At 37.7% G+C, this 15551-nt stretch overlaps 1 protein-coding gene across 1 annotated transcript in view; it reads left to right on the top strand.

Moving 5' to 3' along the window:
* Window positions 1–13344, top strand: part of LOC102694707 (cadherin-22) — a 288857-nt gene extending 275513 nt beyond the window's left edge. Inside the window, exon 13 of the mRNA XM_006639486.3 lies at window positions 11405–13344. Within this exon, the coding sequence (XP_006639549.1) occupies window positions 11405–11916 (512 nt within the window). The 3' untranslated portion in view covers window positions 11917–13344. The remainder of the gene's footprint in view (window positions 1–11404) is intronic.
* The last annotated feature ends 2207 nt before the right edge of the window (window positions 13345–15551 follow it).

Genomic DNA, 15551 nt, shown 5'->3' on the forward strand with positions numbered 1-15551 from the left:
GCCCAGTAAATCTGGGTATAATAAAGAGAAAACCTTATGCTAAAATTATGGCTGATTTAATAATAAAATTAGAAATAAACAAGTAAATTAAAAGTAACTGTGAATAAAGGAAGCAAGAATGTCAAATATAAGTAATGGGCACATATGCCTTAGCACCTGTGTCTCTAAAGCCTTTGATCCCAGCCTGGTAATTCAACCCCTTAAGTGATTACAAAAAGCAGGTTTCAATTAAGATCAATTATGCTCTCCATGAGAATCCTGTCTTCTCCCTTTCTACAGAAGATGGTAAATTGAGCACCGTGCTAGGAGCCAGGGGCTGAACACCCAGTGTCAGTGATGGAGTGCTGTGCTCTAACCCCCACCAAAACAGCTCCTCTCCGCAGCTTACAAATACTTTCATTTTTCTCAAAATGCTATTTTCAAGTCATTTATACGAAGTAAAGGTAATTACTGATCCTCTATACAAGCCATTTATACAGATTAATATGCCTGTCAGTGACACTTTTACTCACTTCTCAGGAAAAAATGCCCAGGCTCTGAAAATGAAAGAAAACTAATGGAGTCTGTTAAACGTGCGCAGACTTTGGGCTGTCTCTCTGCCAAAGGTGTAACTACGTACCTGCAGCAGGCTTCATACATAACATGTACAGCCTGTAGCACAGTCCCCAGACAGAGCAAATGGATAATACACTATGCTGACTGTTCCATACATAATGTTTGTCTACTCACAATGTGGAAAATCACAAAGCTTGAGCAGAACTTTTTTTATCTTCCAATGTATGCTCAATTTAGTTACATAGCTCATAGTCCCTAGACAGGTACTGGTAAACAATGTTTGGTGATGTTTCAGAAAGAAAGGAAGAAATGGGATGAAAAAGAAACACTGATGGGGCACACATCCGATTTGTCATCCCTCTGTTTTACTTTGCTGATTTACTCATTCCAGTTGACCTTTTTGAATTTGCATAATAAGGAGTGTATGATTAGAAAAGACATTGAAAGGACAAATTATGGCTTAACTGTAACCACTGGCTCCATTGCCAAACCTATCATCTATCTATCATGCCCTTGACAAGGGATTATTTCTTTTATGAACTGGGCCTGACTCCCGAGGTGATGACTGCTCTCTTAGGGCCTCTGTTGTTGCTCCAAGGCACTGTGGTGCCACAACTGATCTGATTCTGTCACAAGCTAATCAGATGTTTTGGGTTATTGCTCCTGTCTGCAATCATTTGCCTCTCACGTATTAGACTTGTAGCTAATTGCTTATTTTCACAGATCTTAATATGACACCTTAGTGCTAATCTAACATTTCAGGGCTCTTAGATGGTTTAGCAGTTTGAGTGGATGAACTGGTATTTAGTAGGCAAAGATGAGAAAATAAATCTAGAATGTTGGAATATCAAGTACTTGTTTACATACTATTGGAAGCGCCCATTAAAACCTCAAATCTGTGATATTTGTTCTCCAATTCCTTACTTGATATGTGCACAGTTAAATGTAAATCGTATCATTCTCAATGGAATTTACTCCTCAAACTGCTCTTTGTCACGGTGATAATACTATTGCATAAAAAAACTAGGAAGAGTGTATCAAAATAAATCACCGTAGTATTACAATATTGCACCTTTTAAATATACATTGGGAACTGCCAATTATTTTGTTATTATAGCTATGCATCTTGAACTATTGCCAATGGTTAAACAAACAATTACTGTACTGCAGACAGAGACCTGAGTGCTCTTCTAGTACACTTACAGGACCTGTCAGAATTACTTTTTTTTTGACTAACTGTGAGCTCCATTATACTTTACAGGAGAGTGAGTGCTAAATTTCTTACTGATGTCACCACATTTTTGCGGATAGGTTCAGGTGCAGATACTAGGAGCTGTTGTTGTTCAACTCAGTCACACCCTAGTCTGGAAACACAGGTTCCCACAGTTAGCCAGTTGTTCACTGCTGCTTGGTGAAGTCACAAGTCACTAATGATCAAGAATTAAACTAGAAACATCTAGTGCATCTATTGGTTGAGCCACTGTGGAGCTTTGCATTCTTCCTCTTTTTTTGTCAAGAGAAGATAATTACTTTCCTACCCTGGTGTGCTTCCCCATGATATACTGTACACTCTCTCTATTAGCCCCTGAGCCTTTTCCATCTCTGTTTATGCTGGACTAAGCAAAAATGTCGCCAGAAAATGACATACTGTAGAACACATAACAGCCCCAACATCCAAAAAGAAATGAAACGCCTGGAGAATGCAGATAAAAAAGTTATTAAGTGGTAAGAAATGAAACATTCAGAGCCATTGCTTGCAACTCTTTGGAAGATGATTAACAGGGTGAAGACCAGGAGGAGGATTTTAGAAACCTAGAAATGAATCTAGAAATAAGGTTTTTTGCTCCAGAAAATTATTTACATGATTTTCATTTAATCCTCATAACTGCCAGTCAATTTTTAAAAATGCTGTTTAAGACGAAAACATCCATTTAATTTCTCCATCATCATACTGAAATTCTTTTTCAAACTTGCACCATTAGTTACACTTACAGTACTTTCAGTAAGATAAAGGAATCTACAGCAATGTGCATCCATCTTCAAGAATTAAATGAACCTAATTCTTTCTTAAATACTGACATGATTTCACTGACAATATGAGAATTGAACTCATCTGCTCAGGTTTTACGTTACTGTATGTGTAACTTTATCCAGCTAAAACAATTAACATATTATTTTAACTGGAATTGTTCAAAGTTTAATACATTTTTCTCTTTTTGTTATCGCCCCCCTTTAGTACAGTCTCATAATTAAATATATACAAATGGTTAATTTATAATATGGCACTGTTTAAATACGACAGACAAAAGCAATCCCCACCTTTAAGCAAAGTGGGGCACAGTTGTCAATCACAAAAACCATTTACATAAATACTGTATGAATGGAAACAATACAGCTGTATTGACTTCTATTGGAATTGACCCTTGTATCAATACTTCTGAGGTCGCAGTGGTGTTTGTACCAGGATTAATGGTAAAATGGGTGTAGAGCTGTGATTTAATAATAATAATAATAATAATAAACTTTATTTTACATAGCGCCTTTAAAGGTGGCTTCTCAAAGCGCTTTACAGGATGACAATAACAATAAATAAGAAGACTACAACAATAAATAAGAAAATTTCACAAGACAGGACACAATTATAGTTACAACAATACAACAATAACAATAGAGGAGACCGTGGAAGATGGTATTAAGAAGAGCAGAGGAGTGAAGAATGGAAGCAGTTAAGTAAAGGCTTTTCTGAAAAGGAGGGTTTTGAGTCTGGATTTGAAGGAGTTTAGAGAAGGTGACTCTCTAATATCCTTGGGCAAGGAGTTCCAGAGCTTGGGGGCATAGCAGGAGAAGGCCCTGTCGCCCATACAATGTAGACGGGCTTGGGGGACAGTAAGGAGGGCAGAATTTGAAGAGCGGAGGTTGCGAGGTGGGGAGTAGGGCGATAAAAGTTCAGACAGGTATTGAGGTGCCAAGCCATGTAAAGCCTTGTAGGTGAGCATGAGGATTTTAAAGTCTACGCGGAATTTGACCGGAAGCCAGTGCAAGGACTCCAGGATAGGAGTAATGTGAACACTTGCACTAGATCTGGTCAGGATTCTGGCTGCTGAATTTTGGACATACTGCAGCTTGTTCAGAGTAGATTTAGATACCCCAGGGAGCAGAGCATTGCAGTAGTCAATTCGAGAGAATACAAATATGTTGATCAGCTTTTCAGCCACAGTAAATGATAGCATAGGGCGTAGTCTTGCGATATTTCTAAGGTGAAAAAAAGATGTTTTGACAGTATGCTGTACATGTGGGTCGAATGTTAAGCCAGAATCGAATATAACCCCAAGGTTTTTCAATTTTGATTGGAGCTCAAGTACAGAGCCATCTACAGACAGGGTTACAGGACTGGCTTTACGAAGTTGATGGGGGGTACCAATAAGCATGACTTCAGTCTTGTCACAGTTAAGATGAAGGAAGTTTTGAGTCATCCAAATTTTTATGTCAGAGATGCAATTAGATAGAATAGAGACAGCCACATCAGTGTCGGGTTTGGTATGGATGTATATTTGAGTATCGTCAGCGTAAAAATGAAAGCTGAGGCCATGTGATCTTAAAAGCTGACCAAGTGGGAACATGTAAATGCTGAAGAGCAAGGGGCCCAGTATTGAGCCCTGAGGGACACCAGACTTGACAAGACCAATTTCAGACCTGTACCCATTGAGAGAGACAAAGTGACAGCGATCAGTGAGGTAAGACTTAAACCATTTGAGGGCAGTGTCAGAGACTCCAAACACAGTCTCGAGACGAGAAAGCAAGATGTTATGGTCAACAGTGTCAAAGGCAGCACTGAGATCAAGAAGGATGAGTATGGAAAGAGAACCAGAATCAGAAGCTATTAGGAGATCGTTGGTGACTTTGACTAGGGCGGTTTCTGTGCTGTGAAGTTGACGGAAGCCAGATTGGAGGGGTTCGAAAAGGTTGTTTGTCATGAGGTGGTTATGTAACTGAAGTGTGACAGCACGTTCTAGAATTTTAGAGAGAAAGGGTAAGTTGGAGATGGGGCGAAAGTTGTTAAGATTGTCGAGAGCCATGTTAGGCTTCTTTGGCACTGGGGTAATAGCAGCAGTTTTGAGGACCGTTGGTACAATGCCGGTGCTCAAGGATTCATGTATTATATTGAGGACAATGGGACAGAGAGAAGAGAAACAGGACTGGAATAAAGTGGTGGGAATGGGATCTAAAATAGATGTGGTGGGTTTCATGCGCGTAACTAGTTTGTTTAGGGATGCTGAGTCAAGAAGAGAGAAGCTGGAGAGACGGGAACCAGAGAAGTTGGATGAGAAGGGAGGAGGTGTGGAAATTATATCCGTAGTGGAGAGAATGTGATGCCGGATGTTGTCAATCTTAGAACTAAAGAAATCTAAGAATGTGTTGCAAAGTTGTGATGAGGCAGGTAATGTGGTGGGGCAGTTTGGCTTGAGCAGTCTGTTGATGGTGGAGAAAAGATGTCTGGGATTGTTTTGGTGATTTTCAATGATGTGAGAGAAGTAGGTGGATCTAGCAGACTCTATAGTAACCTTATAATCAGATAAGTAATCTCTCCAGGCCTGATAATGTACATTTAGGCCGGAAAGACGCCACCTACGCTCAAGTTTGCGAGAGGCTGCCTTCATGAAACGCAGATGGTCATTGTACCAGGGGGCAGGGCGAGAGAAGGAGATGGTTCGAGTTTTTAAAGGAGCAAAGGTGTCGAGGGAAGATAAAAGAGCATTGTCAAGTAACTGTATTTTGTCCTCTAGAGGGTCAGAGGAAGAGAAACAGGATAAGGAGGACAGAACAGAATTTGCAAACCTTGGGTGATCAATTGATCGCCAGTTGCGGAAATTTACAGAGCGTGAGGGGGAAGTGTTAGAAACAGGTAATTCCAGATTGAAAAGAATGGCTAAGTGGTCAGAGAGGCCTAGATCAAGTCGAGCAGTGGGAGACAAAGGAGTCATTTGCAATAATTAGATCTAAGGTGTGTCCTTTGTTATGTGTAGGGGTACAAACAAACTGAGCAAGGTCAAAGCATCCCAAAAGAGAAAGGAAGTCTTTAGCCAGACTGGAAGAGGTTGAATCAATGTGTATATTAAAGTCCCCTAGAATAAGGATCCTTTTAAATGTAAGGGATAAGAATGAGAGAAAATCAGCAAACTCACCTAAGAAGACTCCACTGGGTTTGGGTGGTCTGTAATCTTCAAACTGTTGCAAAACACACACAGACAATTTAGCTTTTGCCTATGATGAATTACTCAGAATACCCAAGATATTATGTAATTAGGGTTTCATTAAAAGCAAGACACCTTACCAAGCTTTCCTGCAATCTGAAAGGGGGACCTGATTCATCAGGGCTTTAGTTAATATATTTTCTGCAGTTAACTGGAAGGGTAAGATTAACCTCGTGCATCAATGGGACAGTTGATGGGGCAAAACAATATGTCCATCCGCATTTTCATTGGCAAAATGACTGCTCTCGTCCCATTGTTGCAGAAAATATCTCCTTCCTTATACAGTAGGTTACAATATTGTCTAATCATGTAGTTGGAACAATGGATCTCAATCCAAATTTATTGATAGCCTCCCAGGATACACGCTGCTATGATGAAAAATGTTTAGCATGTTTCTCACTACTACTTATTATTAATAAAATATTTAATTAAGAAAGGGTACTGCAACAATTCCTTTGTTACTTGACCTCTAATTTCAGAAGCTACAGAAGAGCCTCTTCAGTCAGAATTGGGCAATGAGTCTGGCAATATAAAAAATGAAAGAGATATGGATGAAATAGTGGAAAGCACAAACCTGTCTGAACAAGAACATTGGACACCAGTAGGTGTACCTGGTATGTCTAACACATACAATTTAAAATAATACTTACAGTATGACAGCGGACAGCACATTTTGTGAAAATGGTCATGACTATCTATCTAGAGTACTGTAAATGCACTGCTCCTTCTGAAAGCTCTAAATATACAATGTAATCCATTTAATTGCATCCTCCAGTGCTTTATCTTTTTTAAGATAAGAATTTTTAAGGGGACCATTTTTAAGATCTCAGAATACCAGAGATTCATATTTGGTTTGTTGCCTTTCATCCCAGATCTATGGCTTTTTTAAGGTGTGTTTGGATCTTTCTTCTTTAAAAGAAGCTGTCTACAGTATGTTGCAATTTGTGGATATGATTAATTTGATGTACAGTATATTTCTAAACTGTTCATTAATTTTCTGGAGGAACAGTGCAGCACAATCCGTGTTATGCTATATAGACTATTAAGATTCCTCAGGAATTCTAAGAAAGTAATAATAGAAAGAGGGAAGAAAAAAAACATGAAAATAGAATTGCAAAGAAAGTCAGATATGCATGACTGACACTTCAAGGTTTTCAAAGTAGGATGAGAAGGGATCCCATGGAACACAAAATTTCTCAGTACATCCACAAACAATATATTTTTTCCAACTTTAAATGCTCTGTGAGGTCTCTAATCCAGCCAGAAAAAGAGGACACTCAAACTTCAGTTCCATCAAATCACCAAAGGCACACTGCCACTATGTAATTTTGACAGCTTCAGGTTTTCAAAGAGGTGCTTTATATAGAGCAGTCTGAAAGGAGGGTTATAAAGGTAGTTGCAGGAACTGAAGAAGTGTATGAAAAGGTTTATTTCCATATGAAAATCAGCTCTGGACATTACCAGAACAGAACAGGTGAACAAGATAAGATGGAACTTGATTACATCTGTTGCTGGTGGATGAAATGTTTAAATCTAATTTCCTTTTGTTATACCAGGATTTAGTAAAAAATAATTATTGACTTTCTTTTTTGGGAAGAGTGTGTAGGAGGGAGAGTGTTGAACACCTCTTGGTTTCCTAATATTAGAAGTGACTATCTCTGGTCTTTCATTTTAATACTTTATTTGCTATTTTGTGTGTTACCACATTGAAGGTTACCAGATAGGCACTCTGCAGTTCCTTTCTGGTGAAATTTTATTTTCGGGACTGCATACCCTGGACGGTTGTTTGGAAGAAGATACCTACAGTAGTTCCATACTCTATTTCAAGGTTGTCATTACACATTTTGTACAAGTTAGTGGGGTGGCTATATAGACTAAAAATAATGCAGGTTAATACTTTGTGAGAGACAAAGTTTGGATTTGCATCTTATTTCCAGTTCCCAGGATACTGCCAGAAAGCATGATTGTGATCTGCAATTCTGATTATAGGGTATGAACGTGAATTCTGGGCCAACAAAATACAGCTGTGTCTCAGGGAACACTTGGCACTGGAACCACAGAAACAGGAATCAGGATATGGAAGTATGGCTGCAATTTAAATTGTGGGAATCGCAATTTACTGGATGATTTACATATCTTTGACAAACTGCTATTTTGAAAATGGATTCCATAACAGAAAACTGGCTTGTTGTTGGTAATGATCTATAACATAACCTGATACATTACTCTAAGTCAGAAATGTAGTCAGAATTCACTTATTTTACTTGCAAAATATTAAGTCTCCATTATTAAAAGAAACATCAACAATTAAGTTTAGGAAGTGAAATAAAATCAACTGAAGTTGATAACATTATTAAGATGTATTGATTTTATTATCTTACATACAGTACCTTGCAAAAGTATTCAAATACATGGAAAGATTTCTCATTTTGTTGTTTTAAAGCTTGCAGTTGTGACACTTTGAAGTAGCAATTAAAATGTGTTATACTGTATACACAACATACTCCACACGTTCAAAGCAAAAAGAAAGAAGAATAACTCAATGGAAAGAAAAATGGAAAAGTCATGATTGCGTTAGTATTCAAACCCTTTGTTGTGGCAAACCTAAATTAAAATTGGTGCATAAAATTATCCTAACAAAACACACAATTAGATGAGTGGTCTCTGTGTGCAATAATAGTGCTTCACATGATTTCAGAATAAATGTTCCTGTCTCTATAAGGTCCCACAGTCAGCTAGTGAATTTCTACTGTAAGAGATGTTAGTGGGGGCACTCACCCTATGTGGTCCCTATGTGGGTCCTAATGCCCCAGTATAGTTATGGGGACACTATACTGTAAAAAGGCCCCATCCTTTAGATGAGATGCAAAACCAAGGTCCTGACTCTCTGTGGTCATTAAAAATTCCAGGGTATTTCTTGAAAAGAAATGGCGTCCTGGACAAAGTTCCCATTGGCCCTTACCAATCATAGCCTCTTAATAATCCACCTCTATGAATTGGCTTCATCACTGTTCTCCTCCCCACTGATGTGAGCCGATGTGTGGGGAGCGTACTGGTGCACTATGGCTGCCATCGCACATTGGTGGTGGTGGAGGGGAGTCCCCATTACCTGTACTTGCTTTGAGTGGAGTGTCGACAAAAGTGCTAAATAAGAGTAAGGAATTATTCATTATTATTATTACTGTTGGCGTCTTTGATGTTTCTGCTGGCATTATGATAAATTAAGGGAGAGGAAGAAAGAGCTTTGTGTTTTGTGTTGTGAGTTAGAAGGTTTTGCTGAATTAAGAAAAATCCCGCCAACTCTGAATCAGATAAAACGCACTTAACTGCTTCACCATTGTTCAGGATGTTGCTGTAGTGTGGACTGAAAACAGATAATGCATTACTTCTAACTTGCATATCTTTACGGTATCCTAAGAGGGCATACAATACGTTTTGTAATGTACTTTGTGGTCCTTTAGGTTGCTTTGAAACGCTATTGCAAAAAAAGAAAACCATAAGGTAATAATTTTACATATTATCCTATTTAAATGTATAACTTTAATCCACAACGTGTAAAATGTTGTTCTAAATCTGTATAAAAAATATTTTCAGCTTGGTTTTAAAATGATCAATTACTGAAATTTAATTTTTGCCATACAGTAAATAATTTGTACAGTATTTATTTTTCTACTGATTCAACATATGGTTGTCATATTGGTTTTTGTGTGCATTGTTGACAAGCATGCATTAACTATAGTAGTTAGTGTAGAAAAGTAAGTCCTGAGTGGGTCATCTGGTAAAATCCTCAGATTAGGCCTCACAAGCGAAAGCTCACTAGCTCACATAGTATTTGGTGAGTGCTGTGGCATGCTAAATGCTTTCACAGCCTGGCACCAGGACTGATTGTTTCCTTGGCTTTACTGGGTGTGTTTGCAATGTTAACAATGAGCTCTTTGTGTCTATGCCAAGGAAAGCAAAGCATGGCCACACAGAATGCATTTCAAATCGTAACCAGAATTTCTTTAAGTATCCTGTGCTAGTACATCAGTTAGAAGTGATGCAAATTGGTTAGCAATTCCAGATTGGATGAGTTAGTTAACTCAGTTAACTAGATGAAATAACTAGAAATTCAATTTATCAATGAATAAAATGCCCTTTCTTAATGGTCTTAGGCCAGGTAGACCAAAATTGAAGTATTAAATTCACTTTGAAATGTATTCAAATCATTCACATCATCACACAATTCTAGACTGCAGTACTGAAGATACAATTATGAAAAATACATACGCAAAACATTGTGGTTTCATGTTCAATTGATAATCTGAAACTTTGGTTTTACATTGTGATTGTGAAGTATTGATAATGTCTATAATAATTACTCCTACATTAATAAAGAACACTTAAACAGTTAAGATTTATTTCCAAAATGTACTACTTCATTTTCTCCACACAGATTTCCATCTGCAGGTGCTATTGCCTTGGTAGATTATGAGAACCCCAGTCTGCATTTTGAATCTCTATTCTTTCCTTCAAAAGTTCGTCTTTTTTGTTTGATTGTTTATTGAGTATCTTACACTAGAGGTGGAAATAAATTTTCTCCACATTCAAAAATTGAACTTTTTTGACAATTGAAGATTGACAGAATGCCCTTTCCCCCAAGACCATCAAGCATTCGCATTGTCTGTTAAAAAGCCTATTCTCCAGACCTGGAGATGAAAATTAAAAGAGAAATACTCCAGACTGAAATTTACAAACCATCTTAATGCATTTCTCAGTATCATCTTAATCCCTGATCCCATTTGGGAATCCCTCAATGTGTACTGAAAGTCTCAGCTGTGTGCCACACATATAAATCAAGGCTGTAAATTAAAAAAAAAAATCAAATTAAATTTAACCCTGCTGTGGCACAATCAAGAGAAATTTGAGATACGTGTACCACAAACCTTGAAAAAGCAGCAACATGTTTTTGTCTTGAGATTTATTTACAAAATACATCCACCCCTTTTAACCACACCAGGCCCAGGTTAACCATTTTTGGTCTTGTGCAGTTTAGCCTAGAAAACTTCAAACACTTTGATTTGTGTCTGGGCTCTATTGTGCTTACATAAATTCATTAAAGGGAGTTTTTCCAATGGATGGAAACTAAAAAACAAACAAAACTGGGTGTCATCCTGGAATGTTTTTCATGGTGGAGCTATTGTGAAAATCAAAGAGAAAAGTATAATTATGAAACCCCTTTGACAAAACCCAGGCTTACCTACAGTATAAACATTTCCATCTGCTGTGTGCAGTCTTGGGTTCTCCGATACTTGCCTAAACAGGGCAAGGGGCAAACAATGTTTTAAAAACATTAACGATCAAAATATTGCCTGCAATATTAATTACTCCCAATATTACTATCAATTTTACTGTTTTATTTTTTAACTGGAAAGATGGCAGGTTTGCAAATATTTCCATTCAACATTTAGTCAGTTTATTACTAATGGTTATGATAGTGTCATAAAAACATAATAGATACTGTATGTTAACACAGTGAAAATGCCCTTTTTTTGCTGGTCATTTCATTTAATCTCAAAAGAGATTTGCTTTTTCTCCTTCCACTCTGCCCCCTGCAGTTTTGGTGCTGCTCATCCTGACGTTGAAGCGCCATCGCAAGGGCCAGCGAATGTCAGAGGATGAGGAGGACATGCGGGACAATGTCATCAAGTACAACGATGAAGGTGGAGGAGAGCAGGACACGCAGGCCTATGACATGAGTGCCCTCCGCAGCCTCTATGACTTCCCAGAGGTGAAAGGGGCAGACTCGGGGCCTGACCTCCGCTCGCTACCCCAGTGGATCCAGAGCCACAACAGTGAGGGTGAGGGCCCAGCAGACTTCTCCGTGTTCCGGGGGTACATCCGCAAGAAGGTGGAGCAGGCCGATGCTGACCTCTCGGTGCCGCCCTACGACTCCTTCCAGACCTACGCCTTTGAGGGCTCCAGCTCTCCAGCGCTGTCCCTCAGCTCCATCCATACCCTCTCCACCACTTCAGAGCAGGACTTCTCATACCTTGCCAACTGGGGGCCCCGTTTTCGGCAGCTGGCCAGTCTTTATGCGGCAGGACACCCTGAGGAAGAAGGCTCCTAGCACCCTTGGTTGCCAGTTCTGCCCCCCCAACCTCCCCTTCACCCCAAAACCTGCCAACAGCCCCACACCATTCTCAATCCCTAACCCCCTTGGAAGAAATCTGCAAATACGTCTGCGTTTTTTCAAATCCACGTGGTTCTGGAGCAATCCAAGAAGTGTGACATCCACAGGCAGGCTTTGTAAGTGGTGGGGAATAGGCAGCTTAATACCCTGAGGGAGAACACAGAAATGGACTCACACCCTCATAACTGAAATGAAAAACGTAGTTGAAAAGAATTACAAGGAAAGTTGACATGTCAGAAAGCGGCAAAGGGGGATTTCACTGATTTTGGAAACCCTGAAGATTGCCAAACAATGAAATGTGCTGCGCCTTTTGTATCTTTTTTTGTGTTGTTTTTTATTTTTGTAAACACAAGTAATGTGTACTTTTTGTATTAGAATAGTTTGGTTTTGTCTGAGTGCTATGTCTCTAGGAGCTTATGGAAGCTTATAACTTAATAGAATGAAATCCAAAGAGAATATAACTCTGCAATTCCAAACTTGTTATTTATTTATCTATTTATTTACTTATTTTCTTACTTATTTATTTGAGGTGTTGGTGCCAGTATACTGCTTTGGACAGCAAGTACCTAAACTTGGGGAAAAGGAGGCAAATTATTTTCCGAGGGAGACACCAAGCGCAAATCCAGTACATCAGCTCTGCTTTTTTACATTTAAAATCAGCTTATTCAGAACTATACTCAAAAAAAGAGTTTTGGTCTACCACCTGAGAATGGTGTTAGACTTAAAGAGACTTCAAAAAGTCCATATATATATGTGTTTTTTTTTCTATGAACACTTTTGTAATTTGAAAAATAAAAGACTACAGCTTTTGATGGTGGATGGGGAAAACAATATATATATACTGTATAAACCAATTTCCAGAGAGACTAACTGAGGAATCTGCGGTTTCATCAAAGTGCTGACAACCATGCATCTCTTCTATTATAATGCTTTCTGAGTCAGAACAAATAGAAAAGTGAAATGTGTGGACATTCTCTTTTTGTTTGTTTCTTTGTCCTTTTTCTTTTCTTTAGCAGGTTTAAGGAGTATTTGTTAAATAGCAGCAATAATGAGAAAACATACTTTAAAGAAAAAGAAATCTATGAGTAATGTAAGATTTTGATATTATTGTTTCTTGAGGTCCTACACATCTGTTCCTGAGTGAGTTTAGTTCCTACCACACCTGTGAGTGTGACCGTGTCTAAGCTTTGTTTTCTGCCTTGAATTATTGGTTTGTTATTTATTATTTTTGTTTTAATTAGGGGCCTATAGTTTCTGAAAATTTGTATCACCCATCCCCAGTGCTGGTAAAAATTTCAATGTCAACCTTTACTTGCAGATGTATGGGTAATAAAACTAAAATCAATAAATATTTTAAGGAAATTATTTTCTCAAAACTTCACCTGTCATTGTATGTTGGGAATGAAGAGCTACCAAACTAGAAAACTTCAACAGAGCCATGCTTAAGTATTAGGATTTTGTTTTCTTACATTCCTATTTTTGTGATGCACACTGCCTCAAAGTCCTGTGTAGAAAGCCATAAGGTAACAGCAGTTGATCTAAACTATTGTATTACAAAATGCCCTATACCAAGAAGAAGAAAATGAAGATGACATTCAAAGTTTAAGAATAAATATGATTTATTTTGTACTGTATTGCAATTTGATCTATTTTGGGTTTTAATGGAAACATTTTACTGGGCATTTAATTACATAATTCATTTATGGATAAATTACAATTTTCCAGAATAAATATCATAACAGTGCATTGCAGAGTTAACAGGAGCAAGTGTCAGAAAAGATTTGATCATAAACTGAAGACACTCTCAGATATGAAGTCACATACTGTAGTTCCATCTTACTCTGCAAATCATTCCAGTGGGAAATTGGAATGATTTGGTCCTAGGGGTTTCAGTTTGATAAAGTATGGCATCTTAAACTGCAGGATTGCTCCTACAGCTATTACAATGGGAAAGTGTTTTTCAAATTTTAATTCTGTAACTTATCTCATGCTATTGTAGCATTTATCTACTGTGCAGATAGGGTCAATCGCACAAAGAATAAAAATCACAATGATCAATGTGAAGGAGGGCCAGTTGTTCTGTAAACCTTATGGCAGGAAAGTACTAGACATAAAGTCTCCCCAAAATAGTTTTGGAGCCTGTATTTTAAGCAACATCTTCATAATCCAAGAAGCACGGTATTACCATTTAAACTAGTACTGTACCTTAATGAACTTTAAAATCAGATTATATTTTAGATTGGAAAGTATTCATATGCACTGTATGTAGAGAGTTATGAAAGTCAAGGCACCATCCAGTCAGATGCCTAGATATTTCAACAACATGTAACACCCATTTTTATCCTTTGTTATTGTTCAGGTGAAATTATTTTATTATAATTTAATTTTAGCAGAAGATTAAGATCACAGAAAATAAAAAAAAATATTGAAATATCTCTACAGAATTGGTCATTGTTGATGATGCAGTGGATCCAGTGGCTATTAGATGGTTTTGTCATATACTGTATGAGAGCTGCATATTGCCTGAACAACATTGTTAATACAGCTGGATAACAGGATTGGGCCCAAACTACTGTAAATCATTGTAGGACTCCCATAGGTTAAACAGACTGTCCCACAGGAACAGGTTATGAAACAAACTGGGGAATATTTTGCACACTGAGAATATATTTTGTTCATATCAAAACCAATAAATTGCAGTGTTTTAATAAAATACATGAGCTATGATATAAAAATACTTAGATAAATCTATAAAGAACACATGTGCGGCGCTATTTTTTGCAAGACATTATAATATTACTGAAAACATAGCCATGTCCAGAACAAAAATCAGCTTTCACATCAGAGAAAAACGTAAAAGCTCTCTAAAAATTCATTGACTACATTTTTTTCTATGATCTTTGAAAGTCCTGGCAAATACTGTTCATGCAGGTCTATAACAGTAAAGATCTGACTTATCACCCCCTTTGAGAAGAGGCAAATGAGGGCAAACATCCAAGCAGCTGGGATTTGAGCTCTTTTAAAAGAGAGATCGAATAAGTAGGTCAACGAAGTGGATATTATATGAGCATAACATTTTATAAAAAATCATTCAACACCATCGTGACCAAAGACTTATTACTTTGAATTTTGTAAATCTCACCCAGTACCTCCATAACACGCAGTATCATAAAACTGAATGCATTCTGGAACGTCAATTAATCTGACTGAACTGAATCAGGATGATTGTTAAATATGAACCTATCAAACACACAAGCATCATTAATGTTCATTATGTTCAATGAATGAATTAACTATTTATTTTCTAATTCCTCACACTCTAATTCCTCTAATTCAGTCACACAGGTAAGAGACACTGATAAATGACAGTGTAATAATTTCTTAGCAGAGGGTGGTTTATAGAATCCTGCAACTGTCAATCACTTTTTCAAGATCTGGATTTGAGACTTGTTTCAATTAAATTCCATTTGCATAAACATACAGTACACATTTACACAGACCATGCTTTCCAAGAGTATTGTGACGGTGAAGTCTAACCTGGGATTCTCACTAAGAAGTACAATGAAAAATAA

The sequence above is a fragment of the Lepisosteus oculatus genome, chromosome 16 (assembly GCF_040954835.1).
Source record: "Lepisosteus oculatus isolate fLepOcu1 chromosome 16, fLepOcu1.hap2, whole genome shotgun sequence".
Classification (NCBI taxonomy): Eukaryota; Metazoa; Chordata; class Actinopteri; order Semionotiformes; family Lepisosteidae; genus Lepisosteus; species Lepisosteus oculatus.